The sequence below is a fragment of the Rousettus aegyptiacus genome, unplaced genomic scaffold (genome assembly GCF_014176215.1).
Source record: "Rousettus aegyptiacus isolate mRouAeg1 unplaced genomic scaffold, mRouAeg1.p scaffold_m13_p_7, whole genome shotgun sequence".
NCBI lineage: Eukaryota > Metazoa > Chordata > Mammalia > Chiroptera > Pteropodidae > Rousettus > Rousettus aegyptiacus.
The window spans coordinates 91,804,525-91,817,205 of record NW_023416310.1 but is presented as its reverse complement, the minus strand read 5'-3'; the positions used below and the strand labels follow the sequence as shown (position 1 = coordinate 91,817,205).

Sequence of the window (12,681 nt, the reverse complement as noted above, 5' to 3'; positions counted from 1 at the left end):
AAACAATTGGACAAGGTTATTCTAAGACAGTATAACTTTCATACAACAATTTGTTTAATTTTTAAACACAGTGATGTGGCTTTTGGTGATACATATTTTAAAAAAAAGACCCAACGCTGTAGAGGGTGAAGTGAGTTCTGAAATTGGTCACAAAGAACAAGCTACTTAGGAATGACATCCGATTTAAAAATCACAATGGCCCCTATTTATTTAGGGGGAAAAGAGCTATTTTAAAAATGATTAGGAGTTTTTTAGCTCTATGTATTGCTCTCAGACATGGTTCCTGGAAAGAAGACTGGAGAATCACTCAGGATGTTTCCAGTAGCTGCCCTTGTCAGCCATCCTGAAAGCCGTAAAACTTCCCCAACTTCTGTAAAAACCCAACAACATTTTATAAATGGAAAGCATGCTGATTTTAGAAGGGTTCATCATTTAGAATATTTTTACAGGCATCCAGGAAAACAGGAGTCATTGCATAGACACTCTCCATATGCACGGGGCTGGAAGAATCCAGTTTTTTTTGAGAAAGGTGATGCAAAATCGTTTACATTTTATGACTCTGATTTTGGCACGGGCATGTCATCCATCTATCTATTTACCCACCTACCTGGTTATCGACCTACCTCATATTTTGGATAGAACATTAGACAAAGGGTGGGCACTGTTTATAATCCGCTCATGAGAAATACCTAAAAAAGCAAACCCTTGAGGCTCCGAAACCTGGGAAGAGAAAGGCTCTACACTGGGTCACTGCACCCGGTTACTAACCAGCCTCCGAATATCTCGCTCTGACTCCCACTTGATCTTCGAGATGGCTTCCTGGTGGGACTGATGCTCACTCCTCAGGTCCCCAGCCTTGATTTTATCCGCTTGGATCATATTGCTTAAAGCCTCGTCCACCTGCTTCTTGGCAGTTTTCAGGTCCGCAATTTCCTGTAAGAGCTTAAGGCGCTCCGCATCAAACAGTTTCCGGGCCTCCTCCCGGGCCTCAATGGTGAGCGCTGTCCTTACTTTGTCACTGCTGCCGTCCCGGAGGGCACACAGAGCCGACTTGAGCCTCTGGATCTCCCCATCCCGCACCTTCACTGTCCTTGACATTTCTTGCTCGTGCTGCTTGATGAGATTCTCCCTCACGGCCTGCAGCTCCTTCATCTTCTCCTCGTGCAGCTTGGCTTTCAGTTCTGTCACCAGGACCGTGTGCTTGCGCTGCTCCAGCTCACGAATCCTCTTTGCTTCTTGAGTCTTCTCTCTTTCAAGCTTAGATACCTAAAGGCAGAAAGGCGAAAGGATAAGAGAGATGAGCCTCAAAGGAAAGGTGTGCTCCCAGGCAGGATTTGCAGCTCAGGCCCCTGTGATCTCTTAATTCCTCATCTCTTTTCAAGTTCCAGGCTACTGTGTGCTTGGAGAAAAGGGAACCACAGGCTTTAAAGCTGGGAATACAGTGTGTAAAAGGAGGAAATCCCTAAGGATGCTTAAGTTACTTTGTTCAGACAAATATTTGATGTGCTGGAGCCTTATTATTCGATGTGTGGGCCGCAGATAAGCAACACACGCATCATCCAGAAGCCTGTCGAAAATGCAGAATCTGGGGCTCCATCCCAGACTTATGAATCAGGATGTGCATTCTGATAAATCCCCAAGTGATTGGTGTACAGGTATTTAGTTTGTAAACTAAACTAAACTAAACTAAACACCTCTAGCTAGGTCCAAACTGATAAATGTGGGTGTCTCAAGATAGTTCATAGTTCAATATTATAAACAGACTAGTAAATTGTGCCTAAAGTAATATTATTAAATATTTCCCATTTTTTCTTTCTTTTCTTTTGGAAGAGAAGATGCTGCTAAGGGGAAGGTGAAGAGTGAAGACAATTGATATACCCTTCACTTCCGTTTCTTACTATGGCAATTTGGCTCCATCCCAAACTTTATACGTACACCCACGCCAGCCCCCAAACCCTGCAGCCTACTGGGTCCTCTGTTAAAGAAATTTAGCAACTCTTGTTATTTTTGCCTGCTCCATGGATGTCTCTTTGCACCCTTCTCTCTCTCCACTCTGATCTCCTCTTGCTTCCCACTAAGCTGGCACCATGTAGTTTAGTAAAGTATTCCTTCTAACTTTACCACTATTCGGGTATTCCGGTTAAAAAACCCCGCATTTTGTTACAATGGTCTCCTTATGGATCAGCAATGGCATGTCCTTAGTCCTTAATCTGCCTGTGAGTCTGTCTCTGATTCAGCAGATCAGGGTGAGGCCTTGGCATCTGTAGCTTGGAAAAGCCTCATGGTTCCTGTTCTACTGTCTTCTTCCCCTACCTCTTCTCTGCTGCCAGTCTTTGTTCCTCTTTGTCTCTGTCATGCGCGCGCGCGCGCACACACACACACACAGTAACCTGGAAAAAGGGAAGAACTGGGCAGCCCCAGGAGTAATATCTCATTGAGTAGCATCAAGCTATCGAGGCTTTGCCATTTGTAAAATCAGAAGCTTTCATAAAATAATTAAGAGGCTTTCCAGCTGAAAAATGTTAAGATTTAAACTCCTTATTGGCACTATTATAATGATAAGGTAAAACGTCTGAGATTTTACTTACCTTTACAGTTTACGTACCTTTAGTTGGAATAGAACTTTCTAAGCCCACATGACATTTTATGAATATTTTATTTTAAAGGCACAGCAATTATTCCCATGTTGATCCTTCTAAAAGGACTCAGGGCACAAGGAGACTTGGCAAAATAAGCAGCCAGGCATCCTCAAACAACCGTCCTCCTCTTATACACTCTAGAGCTGTGCTGCCCAGTACGGTGGCCACCAGCCACACTGAGCACCTGAATATCATCAGCCTGAACTGACACTTGGTCTAAGTGTAAAATATATACTGCATTTCAAAGATTTAGTGTGAAGAATGTAAAATGTATCATTAATAATTTTTTATATTGATTACATATAGAAATTATAAAATATTTGGGGCAAATTAGGTTAAATAAAGTATATTACTAAAACTAATTGTTTCTTTTTACTTTTAAAATCGTGGTTATAATAAATTTTAAAATCACATACGTGGCTTGCATCGTGGCTCGTACTACATTTCTCTCTAGGGGTCGTGGAGGTTTATTTAATGAACCTAGCCTTCCCCACACAGGTAGTGATACTGTCTGTGTAAAGTCTAGTTCCGATCTGATTCATGGGCCTGCTCGAAAGTCACCCAGGGCCCCTTTATGCTGTGGAATAAAATCCTAACACTTTAGCTTTGCCTTCCAGGTTCTCAGACGATTTGACTGGACTTCCAGCTGCCACATCTGCTCCTTACTCTTTCCTCTCTGGGTGCAGGGATTATGCTAATTTTTGCACATGCCCTGCGTTTCTGTACCTATGTGCCTATGGTTTCCTCCTCCTGACCTGCCTTTCCCTCAACTCCTTCATTCCTCATGGCCCAGTGAGATGTCACCTTCTCTGCTCCCCTTCCACCCCAGGGGAAAGCTCATCTCCCTTGCCTTTGTCTCCTCAGTGTACTTTGCTAACACCTCCTTAATGGTCCTGTCCACATTTTTCTTCATGCTGTTTTCTTGTACACGTGTCTGTCCTCATTACGTCCTCTCCTACCCCCACCTGGATGGGAAATGCCTAGAAGGCTGTCAATGAGCCTCGATCATCTCTGTCTACCCAACAGTTGCCAGCACAACACATAATAAGAAGCCCAAGGGTGTGTGTAGAAATACAGAACATGTGCCGATATGTTTCGCTGACTTAGCCTCCCAATCAGAGGCAAGAATGGCATGTCCTGTCATTCGCTTTAGAGAACACGGGCCTATAAGGTTACTCAGGGCAGCCCCTCACCCATCCCTTCCTTGCGTAAACTAACAATAAAACAAAAGACACCCCTAACATATAAGAATGCTTACTTGTCCTCTGCTTAATGTTGCTCTCAGTACTTCTCTCAGACAGCCTAACTCTTACTCTCCTATTTTCCACAATAAACAGGAGTGGGTATCTTTTAGACCCTGGGTAGGCAAACTATAGTCCATGAGCCAAATCTTTCCTGTCCCATTTTTGTGAACCAAGTTTCATTGGGAAACAGCCATGCCTGTTCATTTACATATTGCCTATGGCTGCATTCAGGGTATAAGACAATTGAGTAGTCTCAGTGAGACTGTCCCACAAAACCTATGATATTTACTAATTTGCCCTTTACAGGATCACTTTGCTGGTTCCTCTTCTAGATAGAAAAGAAATCTTTTTGAAAAGGGGGACCCTTATTTTTCACTGATTTATTAACTGATAATTTACCTTCCATTTAGGACCCTGAGAAAAGGCATTAGCTCAAATAACAGAATGTTAGTCAACTTCCATTTCAGAAAGATGTATTACATTGGGCATTTGAAACAGCACCATGACCACAGGGCTGTCTGGTAACAAGATACTAAGGGATATTTTAGGAATTCTTCCTAGAATAATGAGAAATTGTAGTTAAAATGAATGAAGGGTAAGGAATTTTGTATTTTGATTTCACTAAGAATAAGAAATTCTTCTGAGGATAAAATTATACTTAAAAATACCTACAAAAGAGTTGCATTTGAATTAATTAATGCATGGGAAAGTATCTTAAACTGTAAAGTACTATAAAATGTAAGGTATCATTACTGGGTATAAGAAGAGATAATCTAAAATAATTTATGTCAAATTCTCTGAAGGTACATTAGTTTTTATCACTTTGTGATCCTATCACTTCTCTCAAATTATAAACTCTAATCTTTCATGCATAGACTATAGAGACAAATGAAAAAAAAGTGAAAATAGAGATGCATGAAAAATATATTCTAACCTGAAGACAAAAACAAATACAAACAAAAACTGGCCTTCCTGCCCATCATTTAAATGAATCCATAGAACCTAAACAAAATAAAAAGGCATTGAATTATATTTGGCACCTATTATGTTCAATTATTTCTGGTTGTCATGGAAACTAGTGTTTTTGTAGGATTTCCTAGGTATGACTGCTTTTTAAAGCATAGGATAAATGCTGCACTATAAAGGAGTTAGAAAAAACTGTAACTGACATTTGGAGAAAAAAGTCAATAAAAAAATTTTGTAGTAAAATCATTTTTGGAAAATTATTTACAGCTCAGATTGCATCACTAAGGAAAGAGATTTAATACCTTAATGTAAATTGTGAGAATGAGTATACAAAAAGATGAAGAATTATTCCTGAGTAACAATGAAAAAATATGATGATAATACTTTGAAGGGGGAAAAATTATTTAGTAGAAAAAAGAATCAATTTCGATTAGTGGAAACGTTTTAGGGAGAGAAATTTCAGCTGGTTCACATAACAGCATTTACCAAGGGCTTACTACACAGGTCAAGCACCTTTATAAAGGATTTACACATATCAGTACTTTTAAACCTCTTCCACAGCTGCGTGATGCAGGTAGCATTTGTTTCATCTTAATTTCAGATGAGAAAAGTGAGGAACAAGTCCAGTGTGGCCAGGAACCGGGTTTGGGTCAGAGCCCAGGTTCACGTTTGCTCTGATCCCACGGGGAAGCGGCTTCGCTTCTCAGCATTCTCGTCCACAAACAGGGGTTGGCACTGCCTCACAGGCATTGTGAGGCCTGACTTAGGTAACGTATCATAAGTACTTCAGGAAGGCTGGACCACATGGGAAATTAATAATTATTAATATATGGTAGACAATACAATATTAATATCGATAAATATCATTTCATATTTTAATATTATATCATGCAACGCTATATGAATACCAATATAAATACACATACCCATCTTATTGTGATGACTAACATTATTATTCTTGCCTTATTAAGACTGTAATAACTGTTTTCCTAACAGAAATCACTGTTCAAGGGCAATCTTAGGTTTCCTCAGGAGGCACTGAGTTTCCCTGAATGGGTGGCAACTAATCTTAACCGGGAAGATGCTTGGATGATACGCACACAGAAGGAGCGGGGTGTGGAGCAGGACAGGACGAGGAGGTTAAGTAAGCAACGAACAGAGATTTGAATGATACAGCCCCCAAATCCCTTCTACCTGAGAGGCTTTCTGGAAGAAAAAAAAAAAAATCATTAGAAAAATCCCAGTGGGGAAAGCTTACACTACGACAGAAGGAAATAAATTCATGACGACCTCGCACAGGCCTCACACGGCATTTTTCTCTTCTGTCCCGATTCTAGTCTGGCCTTTGCAAAATGCCAGTGTAAATTCTGCCAAGATTAGGTGATTTGATCTTTAATGTGGCCTTAGAAATCCAGGATTAAGAACTGGATGGCCCAGTCAAAGGTAAGGAGGGCTGAGAGGTTATCAAGGAGAGACGATCTTACAAAAGCTTTGGTTTGGATGATCTGCTTTGGGTGTTGCTGGAGGTCGAAACTCACAGTAGGCCGGCAGGGACTTTCATGGGCGTTAAGTAACACTCAAACAGAAGATGTGAAGGCGGGAACAGCGGCCACCATAAAAAGGTTACTTATAAAGGGCATTTTATACAACCTGGCGAAGTATAAAGGATCTGTATTTTTTCATTTCTTGATGTTTCATTCCTTATGCTTCGTGAACACAAAATTAAAGGTACAGAAAACAAGAAATACTGTACCCTAAATTTGGGCCCTGAACCTGGAGGCTCTGAAGGAGTCACCTGAGGACAGAGAAAGGCGGCTGATTTTCTGAGTGTGCCCTAGAGACAACAGAGTAAGATTTTCAGCATTACCTAGATCACGCCTTAGAGAAGAAGATGAGATTCCTATTTTGGCTCCTCTACTCATTGTGTCACCTGGGAGCAAATGAGCTAAAGGCTTTGAACTCATTTTCTTCCTCAGTGAAATCAGAACAGTAATCGCACCCTGCCTTTGTCCCAGGCGCACTGTGAAAATGCTTTGCAGTCGGAGGGCTGTTCCAATGGTGGAAAACTCCTCTCTGGAGCTGACTCCTCCAGTCCCTGCACCCCAGGCTCACTGCCCGCTGCCTCGACCCTCGGGGCCCCGCTCTCTGCTCCTACCCCTTTCGTCCCCTCTGTCACTGTGCTGCAGGCTGCCTCTGAGGGACAGGAGGAAGCCCTGGGGAAGTGAGTGGGTGGATTTCACGTCTCACAACAAGCCCCGGTGTGCTCGCACACCCTGAGCAGCGGATCATATAGCCTCACAGTGCCCACAGAAGAGACAATCAGAGGAAGACACCATGGCTTAATGGCTCAAAGTGCTGGTCCGAGTAACAGACAGACCTGGATGGAAATCTTTTCTTCCCTAGAGCCCGAGGGTTCCCACATAAATAAATACTATACCATTACTGATGCTGCGGCATTGTTGGGAAAAATTTTAAAAGGCATCAGGAAGATTCGTTCAGCAAGTTGTACTGAGCAGCTCCACAAGGCAGCATTCTAACATGGGAGATACCCAACTTTGGGGGTACCTTAAGCAGACACGGTCTCCTATCGACAGAAGCTCACATTTATCGGGGTGGGGCAGCAGGCAATAAACAAGCAAATAAAATAACTTCAGAGATTACAGAAGCCTATGATAAAACTCTAACAGGGTGATGTGGAAGAGTAAACGGAAGCAGGGGGACAGTACTACCAGACGAGGCGCCCAGGGAGGTGGGACCGCGGAAAGGCCCTGCAAACTATCTCAACGTGGGAAGAGCTGGGGGAGGCGGCTGCCTTTCCCGATTAAGCCCTACTGTTTTGGAAGAACCTTGCCCCTTCTAGCTGGCCCACTCCACTCACGTTAAAAATGTGAGGACGCAGGCCCAGGAAAGACATGGCCGTCCGGCACAAAGACCCAACTTTGTGCTCTTCTCCCCAACACGGGGCCTCCGCATCAGGGGCCTCAGCCCTCATGGCAGCAGTGCAGTGAAAGTGACCTACTTCTCTATATGCTTATTCCTAGGAGCACCTGGCAAATCTTTTAGGTAATTTCTACTCACAAGAAGTGACCGTGTCTAACAATTTTGTTTCGCTTTCCTGTGGTCAAAGTGCAGAAGCCATGGTGGGGGGGTGCAGAGGACATGGGCATGTTCCTAAGCCCCCAACGATGGTTTCCCCATTCCAAATTTACACAATAATGGAGAAGAAAGTTCTAACATTCTCCCATCCTCTGGAGGTTTTTCCAGACCTTCACACTTTTTAAGAGCAAAGGCTTTGCAAGACATGGAAACAACCTAAGTGTCCACTGATGGACTAATGGATAAAGAAAATGTAATATATACATGCAACAGAATATTATTCAGCCATAAAAAGGAAATTCTTCCATTTGCAACAACATGGATGACTTGAGGGCATCACGCTGAGTAAAATAAGGCAGACAGAGAAAGACAAATACTATAGAACCTCATTTACATGTGGAATCGAAAAAAACAATCTCGCAGAAACAGAGATCAGATTTGTGGTTGCCAGAGGTAGAAGGCAGGGGGTGGGGGAAATGGGTGAAGGTCATCAAAAGGTACAAATTTCCAGTTATGATAAATAAGTCCGGGGGATATGATGGATCACGTGGTGACTATAGTGAATAACATGGTATTATGTATTAGAAAGTTGCAAAAGATTGTAGATCTTAAAAGTCCTCAACACGAGTAAAAAAGTTAACTGTGAGGTGATGACTGTTAATTAAACTTATTGTGGTAATCACTTTGCAATGTATCAAGTCATCATGTTGCACACTTTACGTTTATATGCTGTTATATCTCAGTAACACTAGGAGGAAAAGATATCAAAAAATAAGGGCCTAGACTGTAGTGAAGAGGGAAGGAGAGTTGAAGAAACCGCTCTGCCAGCTACGAGCATGTGGCTCCGGGTGAACGACTTTACCTCGCCGAGCCTCAGTTTCCTCATCTCTAAAATGGGAGTAATAGTGCCCACCTCAGAGGGTAGCAGTGAGTTGGAAATGAGATGATGAATTAAAACACCTAACATGCTTGGCACAATCTAACTGCTCACAACTAACATACGCACATACATCCTTATGAAGTAGACACTACTATTACGCCACTTGACAATTGAGGAAAGGAAAACACAGAGAGATTTCATAACCTGCTCAGGGTCACTCAGGTGCTGAGAGAAAGAGCTGGGATTATGTCAAGAGGAAATGTGCTTATTACGGTGTGTGACAGATAGTAAACATTTAATAAAATGCAGGTATTTCTATTATCAGCCCAAAGCATTTATGACTCTGCTCTCTACACGGTGTGTTCTGTAAATATCAATGGAACGATTTGTCTTTCTGGGAAAAGAAGTAATGCCCCATTGTCCCAAAGGTTTCCACTCTCTAACTAGTCTACTCCCCAGGAGCTACATTGTCTTGGAACTAAACTAAGAGTATGAATTCATATCTTGGCATTGCTCATATTCTCTTAAAGCCTGGGTCCTAGGAAACACAATCATATTTAATAAAACTGCTTTTATGACTTGTTTGCCTGCTGAATTCCCTTTGTTCCTAGGGGAAGGCTGCTGACAGGCAGTGAGGCTTTGCATTGGCCCCTGCGCTAGGACTGTAATTAACTGCCAAGGAGAGGGAGACAGGGAGGCAGCCTGCGGAGGGGAGGATAAAGGGGGCGCTTTTATTCCAGAGGCTGGCTTCCAGTCTCTTGTCAGAGGAAGGGGAGATTACACTGACCTTCCTGGCTTAGAAACCAGCGCCAGGCTGGATAAACAGGCAGCCCTGGCCAGGCTCAAGTCACCCATTATAAAAGACCTGAATGTGTGGAAAATTGGCAGTGGTGGGGTCTTTGGGGCCTCCGCCTCTTTGAAATCTCATGAGTCTGTTCTCTGCAAATCAGTGCCAGTCTATGGTTACCAGTCTCCAGAGCGCCAGGCTTTCTCCTATGAAAGTAGTTTGTCATCTTGTTACTACAATGAAACGAGTCTGCCTCTCTGGAAATGTTATGTTGCCCCAAGGAAAGTTAAAACCAATAAAGTGTTCATTGGCTGTCGGACCTGGAAAGGAAACTTAGAGTGGAGTGTTTGTTAACATGGAGGTGGAGAACCGCCTGCCGGGGGATCCCCTGAACTGTCTGTTAGAGATGCCTGTCGTCATGTTATTTTATCAGAATCCTTAGATTGTGAGGCCAAGGATCTCAATTTTTAATAAGTTCCCTCAGGTTTTTCTAATGCACAGTGATGCTTGAGAGACACAGATATGGAGAAACACATTCAGTCATCTGAATTACAGATCGAGACATTGAGACACTTAAATTTGTCCCCAAGGAGAAAGAAAATGCTTTGGTCTTCTGGCTCTCAAACAATTGATGTTTTGTTTTTAAAACAACATCGTGTTCCTTTCTGCTTCATGAAAACTTAAAATTTCCTTCACAAACTTCATATTGGAGTCTGTTTATCCAATGTTAAGGTTTAGCTAAGACTAGGAACAAGGGGCGTTGGCGGATCTAAGCTTTATTACCGCTAAAACCAGGAGAAATAGATTCGAAAGAAAATAACTAAAGTTTATTAGGAGTCGAGGAGGAAAATAGAGATAAAATAGAATATGGATATTCTAGTGTTGATTTGTGATGTATAATTTGATCAAAGAATTATCTAGAGAAGGCAATTTTGTGCTGACATGGTTGCTTCCAGTTTGCAAGATGCAAAAATGTCTTTTGCATCTTGGATATTTCAAACCTACCCATGACCCTATTTGATATCCGCAGCATTCTGGTGAGATATGCATTGGGAAGTCCATTTAAGAGATGAGATTCAGAGAAGTAAAGAGGCTTTCCTAAATCTAGTTAGACCTGATTCAAGTGCAGAGCATATTAGAAAAGATGTTACTACTCACAGTTTTTTGAGTTTCTCACGTGCCAGGCAGCTCTGAGCCTTGACATGAATTTGTTCATTTAATCCTCATAACTACGTTATGTACTTGAATAATTTAAACCTCTTCACAGTTCTACGAGACAGCAGCGTGTCACTGATGAAGCAACTAAGGCAGAGGGAATGAATCACCTTTCATTCGTTCCTTGACTCATTTAACAAACATATGTTGAGCTTTTCAGTTCTGGATTTATATTTGGGCTCTTGAGATATAAAGGTGTAAGAGAAGTCTCTGCTTCCATAGACATTACATCTGACTGGGGAGAGAGAAGCACTATATAAGTAAATAAAATAAATACATAATTTTCTATGAAATAAATCAAAAATACTCAAGCTATGGGGAGGACCTGGGCACTGGAGGTGTTGTGTAGAGACTGTGGTCAGATGAACAGTGCCACAGTTGACACCTGAAAGGTGAGGGGGAAGAACAAGAGTGAAGGCCCTCAACGTGGTGGGCGTCTCTCTCGATCGAGCAGAGAGGCTGGAGCAGAGAGAGAGCCGGAGGGAACATCCTGCAGCGGTAGGAAAAACCCTTGACTCTAAGACAGGTGAGAAGCCACTGATGGGTTCTGAGCAGTGGAGTGACATGATGTGATACAGTTTAGAAAGACTGTTCTAGATGCCACAGAGAGAATGACTTGCCCAAGGTCATACAACTATTAAGTGTCATCAGGAGGTAGGCGTGGGAGGGGGTCCTTGCCTCAATTTTTATTATCTGCTTTCCTGAACCAGGCCTCCTGAGGAGGCAGAGATCGGCCCTCAAGAGCAGGATAGTCTCACGTTCTGTGTATCCTGTGCTCAACTCCCTCCAGCCACACACAAGAGAATCTCCGTACTACAGGGGCTGCTCCCCCTCTGGCAACTGGCAGAGGAGAGAACACAGCGGGGCCAGCAGCCAGAGCTGAGCCAGAGCCATTCTCCAGGCTGTGGCCTCTGGGAGCCTCACTCACCTTGGACTTCTCTTGGTGCAGCTCTATCTGGATGTCTGTGAGCTTGGTCCTGAGGTCTTCATTGGCAGCTTGAAGGGCGACAATGAGCGCCTCGGGCTTCTCGCCCTTATTTCGCCCTTTCTTGGACATTGTTCCTTTCTGAAGGGAGTCTGTTGGTTTTTAATTCCTTTCAAACAGGTGCTGCCATGTTACTGCTTCTTATCCCGGAGTGCGATGTTTCAGCATCTAGTGCGTGGTGTTCCTTGGTAAGGTCTCCTTAGCCGCTGCCCTGGAAGCCCTGAGAAGAGGCAGAGACAGTCGTGATTGCTGTGGCAAAGAACTTGGCTAATGCCAGTCACTCTCAGGCTGAGCCGCCTGTAAGAGCCTCCTCCTGAGGGGTCCCCTCTCCAGCATATGCCACTATCTTGGAAAAATTTTAAGCCAGGTATTGACATGATCGGACCAGCCCTTTGGAAAGATCACTGGAAAATCATGTGAAAAGTGGACGGGGGATATGGGAGAGAGGAGCCCTCTCACACCGTGGGTGCTCCTCATGCCTAACCTGCCCATTCCCCTAGCCTTCTCTCCTCCGTCTCGCTCGCTTACACTCTAGCCATAAGGAATGCCTTTTAATCTTCTGATTCCTTCTCTCTTCCCATAAGGGCTTTTCCTACTCCATTTTTCTCCATCCTCCGCCCAGTCTCCTCACGCAGTCCTCCCTGTATCCTCATCCTCACGCTTTACCACACACCCAGTGTAGTCTGGTTAACTTGTACAAGTCCTTCAGATCTCAGCTTTCACATCAGTTCCTTCTGGGACCACCCCCCAAGTTCTTACCCACCCTTACTGCTTAATTGTGCTCATCTCCATGGAAATGTAAACTTGGTGAAGTCAGAAATGTGTTGCTCATAAGGCCTGAGACATACCGGGTACTTAATTAGTATTCG

The 12,681-nt window shown here is 43.2% G+C and overlaps 1 protein-coding gene across 3 annotated transcripts in view; it reads right to left on the bottom strand.

Annotated features, from left to right (window-relative positions):
• Positions 1-12,681, bottom strand: part of JAKMIP2 (janus kinase and microtubule interacting protein 2) — a 132,018-nt gene that overhangs the window by 45,686 nt on the left and 73,651 nt on the right. For all 3 annotated transcript variants that reach the window (XM_016150319.2, XM_016150321.2, XM_016150320.2), the window contains exons 2-3: positions 11,756-12,032; positions 769-1,266 (exon numbers count right to left, since the gene is read on the bottom strand). In XM_016150319.2, coding sequence (XP_016005805.1) covers positions 769-1,266; positions 11,756-11,884 — 627 coding nt within the window. In that variant the 5' untranslated portion in view covers positions 11,885-12,032. The remainder of the gene's footprint in view (positions 1-768; positions 1,267-11,755; positions 12,033-12,681) is intronic.